Genomic DNA, 13,216 nt, shown 5'->3' with positions numbered 1-13,216 from the left:
CTTGAGTAGGAAGGCACATCCCTCCTACTTAAGGCCAATTTCACACTTGTGCTCTGGATCCTACAGGTCTTGCCTTCTTAGAAACTTAGTTTATCTATTATTTCTTCTCCTCTGCATCTTTAAGCTCTCTCTCCTGACTCCTACCTCCCTCATTTTCACCCTTCCATGTTTTTCTCTTCTCTCCTTTAAACCAAACTCACTGAGTGGGTTGTTCTGAATTCACATTCAGGGGACATAGGGAAGCCCCTGGGCATGTGGAGCAGGCATGAGGTGATGCACAGGTGGGGTGTATGCACAGGAAGTTAGTCAAAGCCTCCTATTCCTCATTCCCGCTCTCTCTTCATCCCAGGATTTCTATCCCTCACCACCCCCATTTTATTGACACAGCTCCCTCCCAGATCCACTGATATCCCCCTTCATCCTAAATATAACAGGCACTTCTCAGTCCTTGTTTAACTTTACTTTTGCAGGATTTGACTCTGCTTACCAAGGCTACCTTCTGGAATGACTCTTGGACTCTCTGTCACACATCTTTTGTGGATATCCCATACTTCTCAGTCATCCACTGTCTCTGGGGCCTAGGTCATCTGTTCTGACTAGCTGACTCAGGGGCTGTCCAACTGTGTAGGCTTTGACTAACTTCCTGTGTGTACACCCCACCTGTGCATCACCTCATGCCTGCTCCACATTCCCAGGGGCTTCCCTATGATCCCTGGGCATGACATGCAAGAGGTCACAATAAACCTAAAAGGGTGGTGGAGTAAATATCCTGCTCAGTAGAACTTTGATTGATGGGATTACAGGAGTTGGTGGATAAGCTCTCGTATCTTCCCCTCCCCTTTCCAGCCCACTGTCTGTCACTGCCCTAGGAACACTGTCCTTGTTCACAGTAGTTCATACAACCTCTCAGAAGACTACCTGTGAGACAGATCTATCAATTGCACTTGGTACCAAGTGGTGGCTGGCAAAGTAATGCACATTTATATTGGCTCTCCTTCTTCCTGCCTTCCTCCCCTTTTCCTGCATGCTCCCTTCCTGAAATTGTATTCTCTACCAAAGAAGTGGCTCATGATCTTCTGCCTCAGGTTCTGCTTTCTGCAGAACCCAGACTGAAGCATGTTCTGGAACCCTCCTCCCTGTATAACTGCTCCTTCTGTGTCTCTGATGAAGTTCTTCTTGCTTTTTAAGTCCCTTTTATTGGTGTTTCTCTAGGTTCTGTCCAAAGTTCCTATTTAGGTCTTATTTACTTTTAGTACTTTGATTGCCAATCTAATTTAACAACTCCCAAATGTTTACCTCCAGTCCACTCTCCTGAGCTCCAGTCCTGGATATCTGTAGCAGAGGCATAGTGTGTCTCTCAACATCTATTCTCCATTCCTCCCTCTGAGAAACAGAATCCCTGTTTTTTTAGCCAAGCACGTGGTCACTCGCCACGAGTACTGTATTTCCCATTCCTCCTTGCAGCTCAACATTGCTTGTGACTAAGCTAACCAATGGGCTCTAAGTGTCAGTGATTTGTGCATCTTCCAGGCTATGTATTCCAAAAAAGGTCTATGCCCTTTCCCTTATTCTTTTGCCTTCTCACTGGCTCTCCAAAGTCCATGGGTGGTGCCCCACTTTAGACTAGAGATGAAGGCAATACCCTAGGAGTAGAAGAGCAAGAGAGTGGAAGACTGGCCCCCTGAGTCTGGGTAGCCACCATACCAGCCATGAACGCTCATATCCAGACTACTGCATGTGTGAGAAAGCAAGTTTTCTCTCGTTTAAGACATTTCTTTAATGTAATTTGGGTTTCTGTGACAGCAACTGAATCTAAATCCTAACTGACATATTAACTGCCAATTAGATGTCTCCGTTTACTTATCTCATGCACCCTCAACTCCGTTTACTTATCTCATGCACCCTCAACTCAGCTTGTCCCAACTTATCTTCCCTCCTCCCATGCTCTTGATATCCTTCTGAATAGCACCATAATGTCCCCAAGTTGCTCAAGTCACGACTCTGGGTATAACCCTAAACACTCTCTGTCCCTCAGCGCCACACCCAACATCCAGGCAGCCACCAAATCCCATGGGGTTGCCTCCTCAACCCCTCCCGAATATCTCCACTTCCCTCAGTTCCTACTCCCAGAACCGTAGTCCATGTCACAGTCATCCCTCACTGGGACCTCCATGGCCTACTAATTGATGTTCATTTCTTATTTCCCTCCATTACACCTTCCATGATACAACTGGAAGGAATATTCTTACATGCAGATCTGAATCTATTGTATCTCTGCTTAAAACTCTTTACCTGTTTCCCATTGACTTTAGGGTAAAGGATGTGCCTACTAGAATGGCTTATACATAGGGTAAGTAACCTTCCCAGTATGCCCAGGACGAACCTAGTTTAGGCCTGTTGCTCAGTATTAGTTATTAATAACACCCCCTTTCACTCTCAAAGGTGTCCTGATTTGGATGATAAACTCCATGGTCACTTATTTACAAGGCCATTGATGAGCTGCCCTCAGACTGTCCCTCTAGGCTTGTCTCTCATGGTTAATCTCTTGTTCTCATCATTATGATCTCTTAATTAAATCCTCAAATCTGTCATTTTTTTATTTGACCTCACAACCTTTGTACATGCCATTCCTCTGCTTGAAATCCTCATCCTTCTCTTCTTCACAAGGCTGTTCTCTACTCATCCTTTAAATATTGCTATGAATTGAATTGTGTCCCCCAAAATTCATATGTTGGTGTCCTAACCCTCAGATTCTCAGAATGTGACCTTACTTGGCAACAGGATCTTTACTCAGTTGAATGAGGTCATTTAGTGTGGCCCTATTCCAATATGACTAATATCCTTATGAAAGGGGGAAATTTGGAGATACACACTTGAGGACAGCAAGATGTGAACAAGAAAAGAGTTATTTACGAGCCAAGGAGGGAGGCCTGGAACAGCGTCTCCCTCACAGCCCTCAGGAGGAACCAACCCTGTTGACATCTTGATTTCAGACTTCTAGCCTCCAGAACCATAAGACAACAAATTTCTGTGCCACTCAGATGGTGGTACTTGGTTAATGGCAGCCCTAGCAAACAAATAAATCCATCAACAGGTGAGTGGATCAGCAAACTGAGGTATTCCCATACTATGGAATAGAAAGAAATGAACTATTGATGACACATAGCATAAGAGAATTTCAAAATAAGATAATTCAAAATAATTATGCTGTATGGAAGATGCCAGGCCAAAAAAAAAAAAAAAGTATATCTTTGTATATAAAATTCTAGAAAACACAAACAAATCCAGAGTGACAGAAAGCACATCAGTAGTGGACTGGGGACAGGGGATGGGGCAGCGATGGGGTAAGGGAATGTGTGGCAAGACCTATAAGAAAGGGTCTGAAGGGCACAAGGAAATTTTAGGGGGTGATAGATATATTTATTATCTTGATTATGGTGACGGTTTTGTGGGTTTATACATAAGTCACAACTTATCGAATTGTATATATATGAGCAGTTTATTATATGTCAGTAATACTTCAATAAAGCTTTTTTTTTTCCAAAGAAAGAAAATGCATAAACTAAATGTGGCTCTCTGAACCTAAATTATTACATTTTTATATAAGAAATATTGATACGTAAGGAATATCCTTCATCATTCCTAGAACATTTGGCACGTCCCCTTAATAAAATTCCCCTGAAGGAGTTTATATTATGGATGGAAAAGTGAGTGCAGCTTTGAAGCTCGCCACATGGAATGACCCAGCAAAGACCTCAGATGTGTCCAATCCACAGGTATTTCTTGTACAACTGGAAAATGTGGTATAATGTTCCACTCTCTGAACGTATAATTGTTCCAGTCTCTAAAAACAATTACTTTAAATTGAGCTCTAATACAGACACCATCTTAACTTTAACATTAGTGGGAAATATACAAATGACTCAAAGCTACCATTTAAGATGAAATTTTACATATTTATAAATGTATTCTTTACCTGACAAAGGAAACATTATAACACATTAATAAAAAGAGAAAGATAGTTAATTTAGTTCTCATATAGCTTTTGCCCTACCAAATATTATGCCTAAAAGTAGTAACTATTTTAAGACTACTTCCATTTTTCCTTGTTTCAGATTTTTCATGTATTTGTCCTTTGATAAAATCCAAAAGGACAAGTAACCCAATGTAAAGAAATTATGTAAATTCCCTTAACAAGTAAAATGTAACCCATGAAAGGAATTCTGCAGGACGCTGGAACTTACCAGAGGGCCAACTCAAATTCCGGGAGAGAAGAGTAACTAGCCAGGTAGGTGCCACAGTAACTGAACGAAAGTAAAGTGTAGTCCAGAAGAACATTGCCTAAAAAATGAAATCCATTATAAGGATTTAATTATAGTCTATAGTTGATTTCCCTTTTCTAATAATTTTCACGTAATTCAAAAACATTTAGCTCTTGGAATAAAGTCTCCTGGCTGATTTCTAACATTATGAAAAGAAAGTTAAGAGCAAAATTAAGATCCATTTAAAAAAGATATTGGAGTTAAATTAAGACTATTAGTTCACTGTCTCTAGATTTCAATGTACAACTGAGCATACTGTACCATGTATTTCCCAGTGTGATCTGAAATGACCCAAAAACCTAAAATATCCCATAAATATAAAAAACACTGTAATTAGAAAAGTTATTCAAACAAGTTTAAATGCCTGGGGGAGATGTGATGATTCTAGCTTACTTCCTCATCTCTAAACCTTAGGCCATGTCTGGCCCTTGGCTTAATATTTTCCAGTTCTTGGAACTACTATAAAAAGTTTTATTCTCATTTGTACCAATAGTTGAAGAAATGAAATATGATTTTAAAAGTCTTAGCAACGATGTGTTTAAAATGTGCTAAAACAGTGTGATGTGTCTGCTTCTGCCTCCCTGTATATGAGGCTCTGGTTTTCCTTCTCCTTTATCTGATGTTCTTTGTCTTTTCTTACGCCTGTCTTTTTTACATTCATGCCACTTCTGTGTATTTTTTTAGTTGTGCATTTTTAATGGCTCTCTTTTCTGCCTTTTTACCCTCCTCACTTTAGTTGACCATAATATAATGCTAAACTTTGTCATTTATTGAATTTATTTAGCACAGTCTGATACAAAGGAAACAGCTTGTATTTTTTCAAGTGTTCAATGAAAAAATAAGAATTTTTTTTTTCTGTGGAATAGAGAGAGGCCTTTATAGAATAATTTTCTATCCTTTCTATACAGACATTTCCTCCCATAACTGAATATTATTAATTTACATTTTCTTTATATTTATTTTAAATTTTAAAAAATGAATGGTTTAAACAGACTCACAAATATAGAGGACAATCTGGTGATGGCCAGAGGGGAGGGGTTTCAGGGGGACTGGGGGAAAAGAGTGAAGGGTTAAAGAAGTACAAATTAGTAGTTGATAGCTGGTTACAGGGATGGGGGGCACGGCATAGGGAATGCAGTCAGAAGTAATGTAATGGCTATGTGTGGAGCCAGAGGACAGAAAGAGCAATCAGGGGGATCGCTTCACAAACTACATAAATGTCTAACCAATGCACTATATACTTGAAACTAATAATAAAATAAAAATTTTTTAAATGCATGGCTTTTGAATACAACAAAAAGCATAAAAAGAAAAATGTATCCTCTATAATTCTACTATCAAATTTGATAAGTTTATTTCTGGTATTTTCTTCTGTGTTTACTTGTAAAAATACATATTTTTCCTTTAAATATAACTTTGCTTTTTATAGCTATAATAATCATGGTTTAAATATTATGCATATTCATTTTAAAAAATGAAACTTTGATCACAGTTATTCTTATTAGTTTATTGCTGTTGTTTACCTTACATCAAGCTTTTGATAATAATTATTTAAAAATGTGAATTTTAATGTTTGCATAATATCCCTTTAAGGGATGTTTTAACTTATTTAACCATATTCATGTTATTGGAGAAGTAGGTTGTTTCATCTTTTGCTATGATGACAGTACTGTTAACTCCTTTGCATGCAAATCTTTGACCATATATCTGATTATTTCCTTCTATCTAGTTCTTGAAGTGGGTTTGAGTTGGAGAAAGTAAATATCTACTTCCCAGAAAGACCATATCAATTTATACTCCTAATTTTAGGGAAAAAAGCGTGCTACCAATTTCGCTGCACTCTGCCTTTCAGTTATCAGGTTTAAAAACATTATGACCTTGATAAGCAAAAAAATCTTATCTTGTTTAAACGACACTTTTAATATGAATATTGATATGGAACATTTTTATGTTTTAGATCATTTGTAGTTTTGTGGCGTGGTTAAGTTCCTTTTCCATTGTTCTTCTTTTACTCTCGTTTCATGAATGCTCTGAAAATATTTGATCATATTTGTTCCAAATATTTTCTTTAGTTTGCCTTTTAATGTTTCATGGTATTTTTGATGTTCATAAGTTTTCAATTTGTATCTAATCAAATGTCTACTTTTCTATTTTTAATTTTTTCCTTTGTGTAAAAAGTCTTCCTCATCCTGAAATCATTTCAATTTTCTACCATATTTTCTTCTACTTTTCAATGGGTTTGTTGTTGATATTGAACTCTTCATCTGATATATGGTTTGATGTATAGTATGAGTACCTAACTTATACTTCTGTTCAAATAGTTCTCTTAACACCACTGCTGAATAATCCATATCATCTATTTTTCTATGTGTATGTGGGGAAGTGTCTTTCCTCATATACTTAGCTTTATTCTAGAATCGGTCCTCAGCCTTCCACTCTTTCACTGATCTGGTGATCCCTACACCAATACCACACTCTTAGTTATTGTAGCATCAAAATGTAAAAAGGGCTCTCTGCCTTGCCATCATTCTCTTTCAAATTATTCCCCTTCTCTACTTTTTGTCCTTTCAGATGAACTTTGGAATCATTTCATTTAAGTACTCCTGGCTCTCTAAAACATATGATAAACCTATGAATTACTTTCTGTGAAGAATAACAGAAATATATTTATAATAATCAGGCTTTCCATCCAGGAATATGTCTCTATGTAAATATTTCAAATCAGTGATTTTCATGTAGTTTTATTCACCGAGGTCAATCACATTTCTTCTCTGAATTATTCCTAAGTATTTAAATCTAACTGGATGGATATTTATTTTGAAACCAGCATCTTTAAAAAAAATTTTTTTGTTATTATTCTTTTTTAATTTTCATTTTTCAATTAGAGTTGACATCAATATTATTTTATATTAGTTTCAGGTATGCAGCACAATGGTTAGATATTTATATAATTTACGAACTGATTCCCCCCAATTATTCTAGTACCCACCTGGCACTATACATAGTTATTACATTATTGACTATGTTCCCTATGCTGTACTTCACATCCCTGTAACTGTTTTATAGCTACCAGTGTGTACTTCTTAATCCCTTCACCTTTTTCACCCAATCCTCAACCCCGCTCCTATCTGGCAATCATCAGTTTGTTCTCTGTATCTATGAGTCTGTTTTCATTTTGTTTGTTTGAAACCAGCATCTTATTGAGCACTCTTTTATTGGTCCTAGTGGACTACTGCATTACCCATTATCTCCTTTCCCATAGCTATAATGTTTCTCAGTTTCAAATTGTTGCATTGGCTAGAACTTCCAGGCTGATAATAAAAAATAATGGTATCAACAGGTATCTTTATTGACTTATTCCTAATTTTATTGTGAATGCCTTTAGAGTTTCATTATTCAATATGTATGTTGGCTATTGGTTTGAATTAACTTTCAATTAGCTGGACAGGGCTTTAGTCAAATAAGCAAGCTGAGGAAATTTTAAAGATGAAGGGTAGTTAGAGTACACATAAATAGTTCCCAATGTATAAATGGGTTATATTTTAAAAGTTGTTTTAATCTGTGAGAACACAAATTTCCCAACAAATAAAATGTTAAATTATAGTGAAGTTCTCTGGCTTGACCCAAACACTTATTTCACACATAAGTCTACAGAACTAAGACCAGGATTAAGCTCTCCTGAGATTTCTGTCCATGATGTGTTAAATGAGGGACTCATTAGATGGAGGATCCAGTAGATGTGCAGGTATCTAAGAATGAGTCCATAATAATTTAAATGGTAGGTAACATTGATTGACATATTATATATATTATGTATGTCATATGTCATATAATGACCTATTAAATATGTGTAAATAAAATTTCATCTATTATCATCACTGCCTTAACAGTAGGTACTACCATTATCCCCATTTCATGGAAAAGGAAATTGAGGCTCAGAGACTTATCTTTAGAAGTTATACAACATCAATTCACTTGGATTTTCAACAAATCATCAGAAAAGAAAAAAATCATTCTGAAAAAGTTTTTCAAACTGCATTTAGTGCTATAAATGAGTCTTCTAGCATAGTGCTTCTTAAGCATAATGTGCATATGAATCACCTGGGAACTCTTGTTAAAATGAAGATTCTGAATCAGTAAATCTTGGATGGAGAAGAGTTTCTGCATTTATGACAAACAGTCTAGGCGATGCCAGTGTAGAAGGTAAGCGGACCACATTTCAAGTAGTAAGGCTCTAACCCACTTAATTAAATCCTTTGTGATCAGCATGAGTCCTTCTTGAAAAAATGTGTATTACAAGAAGAAATCTTCCAAAGAAAACCTTCATTTATAAGAACTAGATTTGCTTACATTTTATAACAAAATTATGTTATAACAAATTTATGGCAGAGAAAGAGTCTTACAGGATACCTTTTAATTTGGTCCTTCTGGTTAATCCAGGAAAGTTGTATATGTAGATGAGGGGTTTTAGCTTCCGGTCAGAAAAAGCTACAACTTCATAAGGAACATTAGTTGCCACGACGCCCACGATTCCATTCATACACTGAAGCACAGTCTTTTTCTTAGTTTCAATATTAATAAATACTACAAAATTCCCACAAGAGTAGCAAATGGTGCTGTCGTTGACAAAATGAACATTCTGCTTAGGGAATCCTTGCACCCATCTTTAGGGAAAAGATATGTCACCATCAATATAATATATTTAAAATATTTCCTTTTTTTGAGAAAAATCATCAGAATCTCTGAAACATAATTATTCTATTTTCACCCTCTTTCTGCTCAAAACAATCTCTAAGATAAAAGAACCCTTATTCTGGCTTTGAAGAAGGTTTGAGTCCGGGCACTACAAAAAATTAAATAAGACCTCAAGTTCCACAGGTCTCAAGAGCTTTCTTCAGAGAACTTTTTCAGTGAAGCTAATTCTCTGATCAAACCTGAGAAAGTCTCAGAAGGATTTCTAGGGTCTTGTATACTTGAAAAAGAAAGAGAGAAAACAGAAAAAGAACCCTTATTCTGGCTTTGAAGAAGGTTTGAGTCCGGGCACTACAAAAAATTAAATAAGACCTCAAGTTCCACAGGTCTCAAGAGCTTTCTTCAGAGAACTTTTTCAGTGAAGCTAATTCTCTGATCAAACCTGAGAAAGTCTCAGAAGGATTTCTAGGGTCTTGTATACTTGAAAAAGAAAAAGAGAAAACAGCAGAGAGAGAGAGAAAAAAAACTTGATCTTAATAGAAAACAGGACATATTTTGCGCCTTTCTTTTATAATTAGCTTTGATTTTAAAAATAAATTTTAAGAAACAACTTTGAATCTGACAGCCTGCTTTGTGGTTGTAAGGGGAGTGGGAAAATTGCTTCTTTACAAAGATGAAGCACGGGGAGCCATGTTTTCGATCTAAAAATACAGATAAACACAGAAAATAAAAGGAATTAAGTAAACATGAATGAAAAGGCAGAGAGAGAGAGAGAGAGAGAGAGAAACTTGATCTTAATAGAAAACAAGACATATTTTGTGCCTTTCTTTTATAATTAGCTTTGATTTTAAAAATAAATTTTAAGAAACAACTTTGAATCTGACAGCCTGCTTTGTGGTTGTAAGGGGAGTGGGAAAATTGCTTCTTTACAAAGATGAAGCACGGGGAGCCATGTTTTCGATCTAAAAATACAGATAAACACAGAAAATAAAAGGAATTAAGTAAACATGAATGAAAAGGCTAGAACACAAAAGGAACATACTCAAGTAAGAAATGTGTGGTGGATGTATGCTAGAAGTAAGAGTTTGAGATGAGGGGAGATTCTCGTTTTATTTAAATATTAAAGATATGCTTAAAGAAAAATGGAGAAGGCAAGACAAGGGCACTGGCTTTGTAAGAAGCTTTATGGGATTGGAGAGTACACTCGAGATCGGCGGAATATGTTGTGTGGAACAGACTGCAGGTAACACTCTAGAATATGGAAAGAAATACCACCTTTATCTGTGCAGCGCTTTATGCTTTTCAAAGGCCACTATAAATGCAAATAATTCCAAAGTTAGTGGTTAGGAGTAAGGAGGAAGAAACTGCCGGCCCTAAATTGGGGAAAAAGAAACCGAAGACTATAAGTATGAGATGGGACTGTCATTGGGATGGGGGTGGAGAGGGGAGGGTATATTTATAAATGGTCAGAGAAAAACAGATCACTGGGGCAACACTGAGCCAGAAAGAGGAGGCAGAAATGAAGAGTGGAGGACAGCCAAGCTGGGTAAGCGAGCAAGCGATGGGAAAAATAAAGGCGGCCGGTGGGGTGGGGGGCGGGGGAGGGAGGACAAGTAGAGATGTGGTCATTGAATAAGGGGATGGAAAGAAGGGTCTACTGGAAGGCGTTAGGGTTTGAGGAGAAGAGGTCGAAGTTTCTGGGAGAGCAGATCTAAAGAATGGGAGTTAGAAGCGGGTAGGGAAGGGATGAAAGTCAGAGGAAGAGTTTCCGCAAAGTCAGTCGCTGGGCGGGAACGCCGCACCTCACGGACAGGGACGCGTAGAGGTTCTCCTCTAGCTCTCGGACTTGCGCCATGGGCTGTGTTTCTCTCAGACAGCCCTGGGCAGCAAACGATGGACCCGGGCTCTGGTCCACAGCCCTGACTCCGAGGCGTCTGGCTACGGGCGGCGCAACCTCCACTGTTTGCACCGTGGCCAGGAGACAGTAACCCCTGCGCCCATTGGCTCTTCTCTTTCGGCCTACTCCTTCTAGAGCCGAGAGGATTGGTCTAAGCGCTGCCACGTATTGGCCAATGGGCGAACGGTGAGCGAAGAGATGGGCGGGCCCCTTGGAAAGGATGCGGGAGTGGCCCAGCCCGCGGCAACTACTTGCAATATTATTAATAAATATAGCGAAAATTAATATTGAATGCTGACCAAGCCAGACGTTGTTTCAAGCTCCATGCAGGAATTATTTCATTTAATCTTCAAATCCCCTAGATGCCCATTTTACAGGTGAGAAAAATGAGGATAAGGAAAGTAACTTGCTTAAGGCTATAAAGCTGAGTTGGATTTAAAACAACATCTAGTCTAAATCTAGAGCTCTGAGCCTTTAGTTATCATATTACACTTTCAAATGTACCCTCCGCTCTTTAAAAGAGGCAGTTTCTAGAAGTAACCTGATCAAAAGGTCAGCAGCTTGTTCTTGCTTCTTCCCTTCCCTCTCGTACCCGCCCTTGTCATCTCTCCCTTTCCTTCTCTTCCCCTTCAGTCCTCTCCTTTTCCTTTCCCTCCTTCTTCAGGTCCCTTCTTCCAGTCCTGCCACACTCTCTCCATTTCATTCACAAATATTTACTATCTCCCTTGCATTGCGCTAGTCACTTGGAACAAAATAATGAGCAAAACAGATAAAATTCCTTTCTTCTTGGAACCTAGTGACAGGTGGTGGTGGTGGTGGGGATAGACATCCACTTTATTCCACAAATATAGATTGAATTAAGAAGAAAAGGAACGTGATATATTATGAGAGCTTATGTTGGGGTCCTCACCTAGTTGGATGGGCAGTGTCAAAGATGGATTCTGTGTGAATAGGAACCCTCATACACTGCTGGTGGGACTGCAAATTGGTACAGCCACTATGGAAAACAGTATGGAGGTTCCTCAAAAAAACTAAGAATTGACCTACCATATGATCCAGCAATCCCTCTACTGGGTATTTACCCCAAAGACTTGAAAACCCATATCCGAAAAATATTTGCACACCAATGTACATAGCAGTATTATTCTATGCTGCTATGTACAGTGGCCAGGACATGGAAACAACCGAAGTGTCCTACAATAGATGATTGGCTAAAGAAGCTATGGTACATATATACAATGGAATATTACTCAGCCATAATGTTGCAGGAAGCGACACCCGAGGGAGGAAATTAGACGCTCAGACAACTTGATTAGAGGAAGGAGAATTTAATGCCAGTGGACAGCATGGGGCATTCAACAGACCCAAAGCACGATCTTTCCTTGGTTAGATTTCTTACAGCTTATATACCCTTGCAGTGTCCATGCAAGGGGCGCGTGATTCCTTTGTCTGAGGTTTCACGTGTGCTTCATGACTCACGATGGGAGGGAGAGCTTTGGATGGGGGGCCGCAAGGGGGGAGAAATTTCCAGACCAGGTTGTCTTACAGGTCGTTTGTTTTGTAGAACCCACGACCTTGGTGTTATCAGCACCATTATAGGATTCTTGAATAGAGACAGGACCTGCTCAGTGGATTCCTATCCAAAGGTGAGCTCTAATTGTAACATAACAAGCAGTTTTACACAGTCTTGTTATTCCTACACAGCTACAGAGATAAGAACATTAGTTGGATAGCAAGCTATAAATCAACAGATATGGGCTGGAGAATCCTAGAGGTGGGGGAGGTAGCTATGGGAAAACATGTTAGCTGGAGAGCACTGGGCAGAATGGGGGAAGAGAGCAGTTTTAACCGGCTGAGTCGGTTATTTCTGCAGGCCCTTTCCTTTGCATTTTTTTCAGATGCCCCCTCTCCTCTCTCAATGAGAAGAGATGAAATACTGCCATTCATGACAACATGGATGGACCTCGAGATAATCATGCTAAGCGAAATAACCCAGCCAGAAAAAGTTGAAAATCACATGATATCACTTATATGTGGGATATAAACCTAAAAGCAACAAATGGTCAAGACAAACAAACAGAGACTCATGGACATGAACTATAGACTAGTGGTCACCAGAAGGTAGGGGGTGGGGGAGGAGGGGGTAGGTAGATGGTTAAAGGGGGTCAAATATAGGGAGGTACGAGGAGGGTGAAGTGGATAAAGGGGATCAAATATATGATAGCTGAAGGAAACTGGACTTTGGGTGGTAAAAACAATAGAATATACAGATGTCATAATGTACACCTGAAAATTATATAATTGT

General features: G+C 38.5%; 1 protein-coding gene and 1 long non-coding RNA gene across 2 annotated transcripts in view; one reads left to right on the top strand and one right to left on the bottom strand.

The window, feature by feature from the left end:
* The window catches only part of CFAP43 (cilia and flagella associated protein 43), an 82,009-nt gene extending 71,032 nt beyond the window's left edge, over positions 1 to 10,977 (bottom strand). The window contains exons 1-3 of the mRNA XM_006920883.3: positions 10,817 to 10,977; positions 8,733 to 8,986; positions 4,245 to 4,341 (exon numbers count right to left, since the gene is read on the bottom strand). Of these exons, the coding sequence (XP_006920945.1) occupies positions 4,245 to 4,341; positions 8,733 to 8,986; positions 10,817 to 10,869 (404 nt within the window). The 5' untranslated portion in view covers positions 10,870 to 10,977. The remainder of the gene's footprint in view (positions 1 to 4,244; positions 4,342 to 8,732; positions 8,987 to 10,816) is intronic.
* A 147-nt stretch (positions 10,978 to 11,124) lies between these two features.
* LOC112470135 lies at positions 11,125 to 12,851 on the top strand. The gene is made up of 3 exons (XR_003042866.1): positions 11,125 to 11,288; positions 12,476 to 12,557; positions 12,810 to 12,851. It is a non-coding gene; the product is annotated as an uncharacterized LOC112470135 (long non-coding RNA).
* The last annotated feature ends 365 nt before the right edge of the window (positions 12,852 to 13,216 follow it).

Source organism: Pteropus alecto, unplaced genomic scaffold (genome assembly GCF_000325575.1).
Source record: "Pteropus alecto unplaced genomic scaffold, ASM32557v1 scaffold177, whole genome shotgun sequence".
In the NCBI taxonomy this organism is placed as follows: Eukaryota; Metazoa; Chordata; class Mammalia; order Chiroptera; family Pteropodidae; genus Pteropus; species Pteropus alecto.
The sequence above is the reverse complement of the archived record's forward strand: the minus strand, read 5'-3'. Positions and strand labels throughout refer to the sequence as shown.